The 10,731-nt window shown below is 41.8% G+C and overlaps 3 protein-coding genes across 4 annotated transcripts; 2 read left to right on the forward strand and 1 right to left on the reverse strand.

Annotated features, from left to right (window-relative positions):
- The first annotated feature begins 64 nt into the window (after positions 1 to 64).
- On the forward strand, positions 65 to 5,884 carry mffa (mitochondrial fission factor a). 2 transcript variants are annotated; one of them, XM_080890296.1, is made up of 8 exons: positions 65 to 264; positions 893 to 1,110; positions 1,996 to 2,165; positions 2,292 to 2,383; positions 3,227 to 3,388; positions 4,882 to 4,938; positions 5,145 to 5,229; positions 5,317 to 5,884. In XM_080890296.1, exons 2-8 carry the CDS (start codon positions 897 to 899, stop codon positions 5,446 to 5,448), a joined length of 912 nt encoding a protein of 303 aa, XP_080746422.1. In that variant the 5' UTR covers positions 65 to 264; positions 893 to 896; the 3' UTR covers positions 5,449 to 5,884. The 2 variants fall into 2 exon arrangements, with proteins under 2 accessions (XP_080746422.1, XP_080746423.1); XM_080890297.1 differs by lacking the exon at positions 3,227 to 3,388.
- Positions 5,885 to 6,017: 133 nt separating this feature from the next.
- On the reverse strand, positions 6,018 to 8,390 carry dnaaf1 (dynein axonemal assembly factor 1). Its single transcript, XM_080890294.1, has 2 exons — positions 7,308 to 8,390; positions 6,018 to 7,225 (listed from the first exon to the last, which is right to left on the reverse strand). Exons 1-2 carry the CDS (start codon positions 8,272 to 8,274, stop codon positions 6,363 to 6,365), a joined length of 1,830 nt encoding a protein of 609 aa, XP_080746420.1. The 5' UTR covers positions 8,275 to 8,390; the 3' UTR covers positions 6,018 to 6,362.
- A 58-nt stretch (positions 8,391 to 8,448) lies between these two features.
- mrpl44 (mitochondrial ribosomal protein L44) lies at positions 8,449 to 10,600 on the forward strand. The gene is made up of 4 exons (XM_080890295.1): positions 8,449 to 8,664; positions 9,104 to 9,572; positions 9,718 to 9,896; positions 10,015 to 10,600. Exons 1-4 carry the CDS (start codon positions 8,489 to 8,491, stop codon positions 10,184 to 10,186), a joined length of 996 nt encoding a protein of 331 aa, XP_080746421.1. The 5' UTR covers positions 8,449 to 8,488; the 3' UTR covers positions 10,187 to 10,600.
- The last annotated feature ends 131 nt before the right edge of the window (positions 10,601 to 10,731 follow it).

Raw genomic sequence — 10,731 nt, forward strand, 5'->3', positions numbered from 1 at the left:
TTAATTTCAGCGCTTGGTACTAATGACATAACTTCCCCAGAATTACGCCACTTCCTGTTTAGCGTGCAGACACAAGACAGAGGAAGAAGCAGGAAGAGGGGAAGGTCCTCTCTCACAACATAGAGATGCTTAACAGCTAATTCACCTGTAATACCTAAAATACTTGAAACTGAGCTTTACATTTCCGACTTCAGGTTTGTTCCGTCAAAAAATTTCTGAATAAGTTCTTCGACGAAACAGCGGCCCGTGGCAACAGACTAAACGGTAAGAAATATGGCTAACGTGCTAGCTTGAAATGGCGCTAAGCTAAAGTGTTTTCTGTCAATTTCATTTTCGGAAGCTAACCTGTTTTCTGGAATGCAAAGTATTTCCGCAAATGTTTGTGGATAATAGTTTCTGAATGTTGTTACATGGGTAATGTATTAGATATTTCTTATGCTAGTACAGCAACCTGAAGTTAATCATTTCTTGTCATCTTGTGAGCATTAAGGGCTTTAAAATAAACACTCTGTAATAAGACCAGCAGTTCTTTAATGTTAAAATCAATGTTGTTTGCTTTGGGGTCAATGTTCGACTTTTGCGTGACTCTGAAAAAATCTGAATACATCATGTGATAACTTATGATAACATCACAAGCCTGTTCCATCTTTAATCCCCTCTCCACTACTCTGTTAGCACCACCAAGTATCACTGTGTCCCTAGAGGAGATATTCTGGTTTTGTGTGCTAGGGCTAGGTTTAATAGCTGAAGCCACACACTGCATAACAATAGCTATTCAGTGTGTGGCTGAAGTAGAACTATTTTAGCTCAAAGGCTTATTGTATCAGCATGTTCTCTTCCTTTAGGGATTTTTTTCTGTTTAACTAACAATTAATTCTGTGTTGATGAACAGCCAAATGAACGGAGCAACATTCCCCTCTCCAACGGCTGATATAGCTGAAATTAACCGTATCCACTATGAGCTGGAGTACACCGAGGGAATAAGCCAAAGGATGCGCATCCCAGAGATGCTCAAAGTGGCTCCAACAGCCCACGAGGACCCTAATTTGGGATCGCAGGAGGTCCCTCACAGTGTTATAATGCAAGTCCCAGAGAGAATTGTGGTTGCTGGTTAGTATACTGTATGTTTTCTGTCCTTTATGTCACACTATGTCTGCACATCACTGGTGACTCACCATTATGGTAGTTCCTCACAGTCTTTTGCAGATTATAGAACTCCTTCTATCAGTGCCACAGGACTTTGCTCCTAGATGCCGTTTCACTGCCAAGATCCCATCAACTATTTCACTTTTAACGTAACAATTACAAACCATCTTGCGATGTGATCACACTAGCCGCAATATCTTTGATATCTTAAGACATACCCAGCTCTAGAAATGGTCTCCGTTGACACAGCCATACATGAGGAGTTATGAACATTTAATAAAGAAAGAGAATGAAAAGGGGTGTAAAGTGGGACAGAGGAACTACTACAGCACGTGTCTCTGTGTTTCTCTTCACCACAGAGAACCACATGAACATGAATGTTTTACGTAATGTGACATCAGTACCACTGCTCACATTATTTCCACTGAGTTGCACTACACATGAGCAGTTTGCCCCCTGCATTGAGTAAAGCACAGTTCATGCACACCATTCAGGAAGCACTGGTGTGCTGTGGTCAAAGTTCAGCATTGTTGAACTATGACCAGAGCACAGTGATGTGCATTCACACAAGGAAAACAAAGCTTGACATTCAAAAGCAAAAGAAAGAAAAAATGAGCGCAAAAGCCACTGCAACACAGATTTTAAGCTCAACTTAGCTGTTACTTACTGCTTTTTATGTGAAGGGGCTGACATGCATACAGGTAGCATGGCAGAGGGGATATTTGCTTTTTTCCCACTATAGGTGTGAACTAATTGATTTTAATTCATTCAATTTTGTATTAAAAGCACAGCATACTGTTAAAGTGTTAGAAGTGATAGGTTAGTCTCACAGTACATTTCATTTGTCAGGAGGCAGTGATGACTCCCAGTTCTCCAGACCCAGAGACTTGGACCTCATCCAGTCAACACCACTGGAAATGCTATCACTTAAAACTCCACCCAGAGTCCTCACCCTCAATGAGCGACCCCTGGACTTCATGGAAGACGATCAGCGGGTGGCTCCAGACAGTGAGGAAGTGGTAAGTGATAAATCAGTAATTTTTTTTATTACAGAGAACACTATGTACAATTCACCCATTGTTTAAGATAATGTCCTTAGTGTAACTCATAACCAGAAAATCAGTTGTCAATGCTATTCCTTGTAGTTGCGACCCCAGGGACGTTTACGGAGGGAGCGTTCAGCCAGTGAGAATGCGGCTGTCCGTCAGAACACTCAGCTGATGCGCAACGATTCAGCGTGAGTATGGGTCCATTAACTGGGTACCAGCTATTACGTCTTTGTGCATGTAAAGCATGCAGCATCTTTCTTTTGGTTTCATTCTTGTATTGTAAGCCACTGTGTCAGGAGCTTTTGCTGCTGTCAGTGTTGATGCAGAAACTTTTTGCTACTTTTTAATACATTAACAACATGTTTTTATTGGTAGATTATTTCCAAATTGTGAAATCTTTAAAGATTAATTGATTAGTTTAAATAAATTACAAATTTGAACACTGTTATCCCCTCTACGCAGAAGGACAGGAATAGCTGGGGAAGCACTGACAGGAACTAGTGAAGCAGACTGCTTTTAATGCAAAGCGATTCAAATTTGAAGCTTTAGTAGCTTCATGTATTTGTTTGAAGGCCTGGTGTAAACTACAAGTGCTTGGCAACTTTATTATTTTGACAGAAATTTTTAGGCTTAATATTTGAGAAAAATATTACACAGTTCTCGGACAAAAAAAAAAACCACCTTTTCATGCCCTGATCACTTTCTGCAACACAGCACACTGGTACTGTTAACAAGGTTCCTTGTCTGGCCTGAATGGTGAACTAGAAAATAGTCACTTAATCAAACATAAAATCAGCTCCTTTTGCATTCCTGTTTCTTGCCAGATGTGTTAGAACATAGTGTGGTTGGCAGGTTCAGTCTTTGGCTGCTGCTTTTTGCCTATTCACTTTCACTCTGATATTAGTTTTGCACAGTCAGTGGAGGACAGTTTCCTTTCCTTATTTCTATCCCTTTCCTTCCTCCTTCTCTTGTACTCTCTCTTCTTCCCTTCCCTACTGAATTTGCTGCTCTTAATGGTGGGCACTGAGCAGTGCAACCCCTTCCCCCCCAGCCATTGCTCACCCATGCCCCCCTCTCACCGAGGCTGAAGAACACAACCTCTACAGCGCTAGTGGTGTCTTATCTTTCATCCAGTCCACTTCACGTCGGGCCTACCAGCACGTCCTGGAGGTCTTGGATGAGAACCCTCGCAGGTGACCTCCCCATCATCTGGTCTTTTTTTTTTTTTTTTTTTTTTGCTTAAAGGTTTTGAAAAAAAAATTGCCCGAATGGGTATTGGTTTAAAAAGGCCGTAAAAATTGCAACAGCTATTTTCATGATAGATGGCATTAAATGTACTTTCATTTCTGCCCATAAGCACCATTTGTTTTGGATTGGGAGAGGGTCATGTGGTACAGGTTGTGTAGTCTCAAGAATCTTGTGACCAGTTTTAACCTTTAACAGTATTAATAACACATGTATTAATCCCAGAAAATGTAGAAAAGGTTTCTAAGTTCCTTGCTTGTTGAAGAATAAAAAACTGAAGCTCTGAACTGCCACTTCCACCAGTGGTTGAATCAAGTTGTTTGAGTTGCACTTTGACTAGGGTTTGGCGATATGTAAAAACTTTTACATCGTCAGTCCACTAATCAATGATGGGCGATATGTTCGCGCACGCGCAGACTTTTTGATGGGTGGAGCAATATGATCATGCACGGACTGATTTCCGCGTTTACATCATAGAAGTCCAAACATGGACGAACTAATTTCCAAAAAAATTAGGGCTGTCCGAGCAAGCAAAGTATTCAAACACGACTAACTTGCATGAGCATGTACGTGTCCACCATCCGGCTGAGTATGCTAGGCTATCACCAGCTTCTGCAGCTCCATCAACAAGCATTTGGGCACACTCTGAGGAGGGTGCATTTGCTCACAGATGAAAGAGGGTGCTGTTAAAACCGCGCTATTATTTATTTATTCTTTTGTTGACTGCTTCTATTAGCTCCATCATTATTAGCAAACTTACTCATGGGCGAATAGATACATAAATTGCCCTTGTAAAAACGATCGCCAATGGGCTGTCTATCGTCGATAGTCGATATATTCGTCCAATCGCCCAACCCTAACTTTGACTTCTCAAACACCATAAATGTTTGCTTTGTAAGAAAGGGAATAATTCACACTGAGGAATTTGTTTTATCTTCCTTTGAAACTTCAGAGATGGTGTATTAAAGAGAAAGTGAAGTAGTGCTGACAACTTATTTCACCTTCAGGTTCAACACTTCAGTTACTCCAGGGTTAAACGCTGTGCAGAGCATGTGGATTCATTACTGAACTTTCCAAGGAGTTTTGCAAGTGTTTGACCTTTTAATTGTTTAGCTTTTTAAGGAAAGAATAAGGTGAAAATGGATCTTCTAAATATTGCTCACAAATTCATATTTTCTGTATGCTTAAAAAGGTATTTTTAGAACACTTACCCACATTCTTTGTCCCCTTTGAAGACTAAAGTGATATAGTTGTGACTTGTTTTAAGACACTGAAAACAACTTTAGGGAAATAAGACTTTTTAAAAGGACTAGAAAGAATAGAAAATTAGAGAAAGTCTAGGTGCATTAAAGACATCCAAGTTGTGTGCATGGATGCAACATTGTTGGTTTCTCTATATCTCTTTCGCCTTTTCCCAACTCTGTCTTTCCCCACCCCTTAGCAAATCATCACTGCGAGGGGGGTCGGCTTCCAGCTCCCACCCCCTGCATGATTCCAGGTAACTTCATCTGGCACTTCGTTTTGTTCCTCTCTCCTTGTCCTCATCCTTTCCTACCTTGAGTGGTAGGACACAGATATATGGACACAGATATCTATAAAAATTACATTGCCATTGTTAAATTGTTCTGCGTATTTGAATGTGCCGTGTGCTGCTGTGACTTGGTTATTTTGTGATTCTCAAACTAGCCATTTTTTTTTTTTAAGGCTTGCACTGTCAACATATGAACCCTCTCTGGATGGGACAGCTGATGACATGACTGTGGTCGATGCAACAACACTTCGACGGCAGGTTAGCTCATGATAAATAAATGAATTCTGTCTTGTGTGGTGCAAGAGGCCAGACTGATAAAACAATTTTTTTTTGATTCGGCAACAGCTCATCAAGTTGAACCGGAGACTCCAACATTTGGAGGAAGAGAACAAAGAGCGAACAAAGCGAGAGATGATCCTGTACTCCGTCACCGTTGCTTTCTGGCTCATCAACACTTGGGTGTGGTTGCGACGTTAGAGCCGGCCTGTGTTTCCGCCATCCACATGACAAGAACGTATTATCCTTTATCCTATCAGTTAGCTGCTCACTGCACTTAACCCCTGTGTGAGGAGATGTTAGCACGTGCAAGGCCTGTTGCACATAGGCTCAACATTTTGATTTTGTTTATTTAAACATGTACAGTTTTATTTTTGTACTCTTATTTTGTTCCTTCTATTCCATTTTCTTGTGTTTTGTTTTTATTCTCAAATTCTGCTGCCCATTGCTAAGTTGTTGTAAATATTTGTTCATGTCAATCGGACCTCATCCAGAGGCACAGTATATAGTTCACCCAAAAAAAAAATAAAATAAGGAGCTGTAGTGTGGGGACATACAGCTCCATGGTGGTAATGCTGAATACTAAGAGTAATATGTGACTTGGCTGGTAAATTTAATAAAGTTTAGTAAAACCGTACCAGTCATGTTTGGTCTTGTATTTTTATTGAGACGTTAACATAGTTTTTCCTGTAGAGGAGTTAAATGTCTCCCGAGGAAAAAAGCCTAAAATTTACAAGTGTATTTATTTGGGTGGATTCTCTCAAACAAAATAGATACATTTGCTTTTGAAATGGTCAGAAGTAACCAAAAATTATACATATCTGTTACAAAACAGCTAGCATTGTCTTACCCATTGCACTGTATTAAACCACAAAGGACCACAGTTGTCTGGGAAAAACCCTGAATGAAATAAAATTATATAAAATGTTGCTGTAATGTGAAGAGTAAACGTATAATTCCCCCCGAGAATACTGACCAAATCAGTCCTGAATTTATTCTTTTCACAGTATAACAGCTGACAAGCACACAGACAAAACAGCTATCACAAATATGCTACAGATTGAATTGCAGTTTACTATTTTAATTCATATTTCAAATTTAATGACATCAAGGTATTACTCAAGCTCCTCGATCAGGCAGCGTGGTGGAGAGGAGGTTCGGTTTATTTTTGAGTTTGACGGGTCGGAAGGCGCACCCTCATCCTCTGGATACACCAGCGATGTAGAATTGCCAGAGACAGCCGGTGATTTGTCGCAGCCACTTGTTAGGAACAAAAAGCTCTTAGCTGGAGCGGATGTGGAGATGCTGTCACTCTGAATCCCAGCTGGTGCTTCCCCGTTGCTGTCACCTGATATGACTTCTATTTTTGGTTTAAAGGCCTGCCTACAAGAGAACGCTGCATTAAAGTCTTCTGTGTCCACATCTTCCAAATCAGGCAACTCATCAATACGCAATGAGCGACTTGCTGGAGGAAGGTGAATGGTTTCCAGCAGCTCTGCATCTTGTAGCTCTGTAATCCGTGGTCCAGGACTATGTACCGGTACATCGTCATCGGCTTCAGGAAGGGGAGGCTGTTTGTTTTTACTCTGCTCTCTCTCTGCTTCATTTCTCTTGGACTGTTTTTCTTGTTTATTTTCTGTCTCTAACATGTGCCCTACAGTACTGCCTTGCTCATCTGCTGGGATCTTTTCCCTTCCTTTCTCTTCTCTTACGGTGTGCGTTATCGGAGAATGGTCCTGGGTATCTTCATCTAACTGCTCTCTCATCAGGAGTTGACCTGCCTCCTTGGTCTCAAGATGTTTACTTGCTGGTTGATTTTCAAGAAGTCCCTGTTTTGACTGTTTCTCTAAGAACTCTTCATGGGCATCCAGGCTGTCCTGCACAAAAGCTTGTATCTTGTCACCTTGTGAAGAAGTTAAAATCTGGGTACCGTTTTCCTCAGTAGTAGTTTCTGGAGTAGAGGAAGCATCGGTTTTCCCTGAAATGAAACAATTATACTGTGTAAACATTCATCCACATTTACTCTCAGTATACAGACGAGGGTAGTAAAAGCTGATTACCTTTATCCTGTAACTCTCTGAGTCTGCGTCTTTCCTGGGCCTTCTTCCGAATCATTGCCATTCCATCCAAGCTTTCCTGAATTTTCTTCCTCTCTCGTGTATCCCACTGCTCCCTCTCCTGGCGTTCCCCTTCCAGCCCTCCCACTGCCCACGACTCAGCACATGCCCTGTCTTTAGGAAACACAGGGCGATCGTCAAGAAACGTGAGCTGCTTGAGGCGTACAATCATATTTTTTCTGTAGTTTGGGATTTTTTTCACGACCTCATTTCCCATTAGATTCAGTACACGCAGTTCTGGCATGGCCTCAAGCACAGGCAGGATGTCAGGGTCGTGTAACAGGTTGTGAGAGAGGTCTAATACACTAATGTTCAGACACTGACTCAAATGCTCTATGTCACCAACAGTTTCCAGCTTGTTATGGGCAATCTGCAGAGTACTCAGGTCAGGAAGGCAGGAGATGTTCTCTATGATGTGTATGTAGTTGTTGGAGACGTTCAGGATGCAGAGTTTCTTCAGAGGCTCTAGGTTTTCCAGCTTGTATATGAGATTTTGCTGAAGGAACAAGCAGCGCAGATCAGTCTGAGCATCCAGATTCTCAATGCGTTGGAGCCCATTGCTTTCCAGCCAGAGACATTTCAGACCTGTGTACTCCTCTAAGTTCTCAATGGTGGAGAAACCTTTGAAATGCAGATACAGCGCATCATTGTGGCATGGTGTTATGTACAGTTTGTTCTGCTTACAGTGGTCTCTCAGGAATTTCTTGGTCATCCGTGGTCCTGAGTGTTTTTTATTTTTCTCCTGAGGTGAACTTTGCAGCTCTTTTTTCCCAAGGTCTTCTTGAGCTCCACTGCTGTCAGAACTTTCTCGGGCATCCCCACCTTCGACTTCAGTTGCTACCAACACTTGATCTTCCATCCTTTCTTGATTTTCCGAAGTGGATATCGTTAAAATTGATATCAGAAACATACAATACTTCTTAACGATTGGTTTTATAGGCGTTTCTGAATTGTACAGTCGAATAAATAGCAATCAGCAGCCTGCCCCGGTCGTTAATATTAGTTACCGTTTACGCTTGTTTCCATGGTAACGCTCCGTCTTTACGCTCCAGCCTACCGGATATGCTTTGTTGCTCCGTGTCGGACACTTTTAGTGGTTGCACCTTGCTGTTTAGGGACCCAACATGGCGTCAGGGTACTTACTAAATCGTGGTGCTTTGACATTAGGAATTCATTGCCAGCGCGTCTGCAGGGATATTTCACTGTCACAGGTTAGAGAGAAAAAGCGATGGATGAAAGCTTACACGTACCTCATGGCGAAGAAGTTGAAGCTGGAAGGACCTCCACCTCCGACGCCACGGTAACGCCAAAAATCACTAGAGAGCGTCTCAAGGCCATTCGTGTATTTGATATTTCAATGTGTTTATTTTTTCATAGTCCGTTGAGAAGCGTGCATATGGACGGCATTTTAGTGCAATTTTGCAACTGTTTAATGCAGATGTTTTAGCGCTGCGTGTGGCGTTACTGGTTTCATGGCTTTTCCAAATAACACCAGAAGCGTAGCTAGCTGTCGAAGCTCTTTGCCCAAGGGTAGAAAACCAAGATCCTCCCCGTGATCTCGGTTAATCTTCTAATTTTATCATTGATTTAATATATAAAAATGTCATATTTTAATGACCGTATGCTTTGTCCATGGCCTTCTAAGACTTTCTGTACACGCTTTTAGTGATTTTAGACATGATTTTAGCCACTGTACACTCCTATTTCTGTTTGGTATTTACTTTTTTCTTCTTCTTCAGATCCCAGCAGCCTCACTGGGATTACCATGCAGAGATTCAAGCTTTCACCCATCGCCTGCATGAAAATTTCTCTCTTGAGCTCCTGAAAACAGCCTTCATCAATCCCTGTTACCTGCAGATGGAGCAAGAGAAGAGAAAGGGGTTGGGTGTGGAATCTGAGACTGCCGCTCTTGTTCTAAAAGATAATATGCAGCTGAGTAAAAAGGGGTCTGCGTTCGCTGAAAGCTTCCTGATCGACTGGTGCAGGGCAAGCTTCCCGAGCCTCCCGGCCATCGGGGTGGAGAGTATTGTAGGGCACCTCACCAGTCCAGCAGTCATCACTTACGTAGCCAGAAATCTGGGCATTGAAGACCTAACAATGAGTGCAGAATTCCCTGTTCCAGATGATGTGCTCTGTTCTACTTTCATGGCAGTGATCGGAGCTCTGCAGGAAAGCAGTGGAGCTGAGCGAACTGGATTATTTCTCAGGGTAGGTCGCTTATGGCACAAAATCATTGGCACATAATAATTCGCTTAGAGGAAGCATAATTTGTCCACATTGCTCAGTTGCCTCTGCTGTGTGTACAGTGGTGGGACATTTTGTTCTTGTAATCCTACCTCCACCTTCTTCCTAGGATTTTCTGGTGACTCAGCTGATAGGAAAGGACCTCTTTGATATGTGGACTGTGGTCAACCCCATGGGACTACTGGTGGAAGAGCTTACAAAGAGGAAAATTCCTCTGCCGGAGCCTCGGCTCATCCGGTCTGCTGGAGCCAGCACAGTGTTGCCACTGTATTTTGTTGGCTTATACAGGTATGTGTTCTGTTGTTCGTGCGTTGTTACTGTTCTAAATTTAAAACGGATGCGATGGGTTAAAATTAATGCTATGAAGAATTTACATTTTTGTCTGCTCACCTCTTTGTTAATTCAGTGACAAGAAGCTACTGGCTCAGGGTCCAGGAGAGACACTTGCAGCAGCTGAGGAAGAAGCAGCTCGCGTGGCCCTCCGGAAACTTTATGGCTACACTGAGAACTGCAGACCCTTTGACTTTTCTCCACAACAACAACAACAGCAGCCTTTTATTCAGTCAGCCAGCAATTAATTAACATCTCTAAAGCTGCAGCAAAAAACATTTAAAGGGGGCAAGGACGGACAGGAATCTCATTTGAAGACTTAAGGCTTCCCACTGATTGCAGAGTGTGCTGAACTTGACATAACTGGTTCTTGTTGGGTATTTAAAAGTCAGGTCCTTCAGTCAAAGCAGAGCACTATAAGTCTTGATGTTCTAAGAAAAAATGTTGTAAGATCTGGCTCAGACTTATTGTTCCAGCTTATTGTTCCAGTAACTGATGACATCTTCAGTAGTGAACTAGACTGGTCAGCTCACCCTAGATTACAACAGAGGTTCTGAAGTCCATTGCACAAAATACTCTTGTAAATAATACAAATACCATTTGGTTTACTTTGTATTATGTAATAATATGTTATTCAGTTGTAATAAAGTGTGTAAAATACACATCCATTCTGACTCTTTTTCACTTATATTTCTCCACACATTTCATCAGGGTATTTGCATATGTTCCTGTGACAAATTCTTCTTAAAATATCTTTAAATATCTAATATTAATTTTCTATCGTACATTTTCC

The sequence above is a fragment of the Rhamphochromis sp. 'chilingali' genome (genome assembly GCF_963969265.1).
Source record: "Rhamphochromis sp. 'chilingali' genome assembly, chromosome: 8".
Lineage (NCBI taxonomy): Eukaryota > Metazoa > Chordata > Actinopteri > Cichliformes > Cichlidae > Rhamphochromis > Rhamphochromis sp. 'chilingali'.

Bases quoted from the DNA above. Each gene is read 5' to 3' on its own strand.
- dnaaf1 (XM_080890294.1), bottom strand. From the start codon at position 8,274: ATGTTTCTGATATCAATTTTAACGATATCCACTTCGGAAAATCAAGAA. The intron at 7,226-7,307 runs GTAATCAGCTTT...GTTTCATTTCAG, and splicing joins CAGAGAGTTACAGGATAAAG to GGAAAACCGATGCTTCCTCT.
- mffa (XM_080890296.1), top strand. From the start codon at position 897: ATGAACGGAGCAACATTCCCCTCTCCAACGGCTGATATAGCTGAAATT. The intron at 3,389-4,881 runs GTGACCTCCCCA...CCCACCCCTTAG, and splicing joins TTGGATGAGAACCCTCGCAG to CAAATCATCACTGCGAGGGG. The intron at 5,230-5,316 runs GTTAGCTCATGA...ATTCGGCAACAG, and splicing joins CAACAACACTTCGACGGCAG to CTCATCAAGTTGAACCGGAG.
- mrpl44 (XM_080890295.1), top strand. From the start codon at position 8,489: ATGGCGTCAGGGTACTTACTAAATCGTGGTGCTTTGACATTAGGAATT. The intron at 9,573-9,717 runs GTAGGTCGCTTA...CCTTCTTCCTAG, and splicing joins GAACTGGATTATTTCTCAGG to GATTTTCTGGTGACTCAGCT. The intron at 9,897-10,014 runs GTATGTGTTCTG...TTGTTAATTCAG, and splicing joins TATTTTGTTGGCTTATACAG to TGACAAGAAGCTACTGGCTC.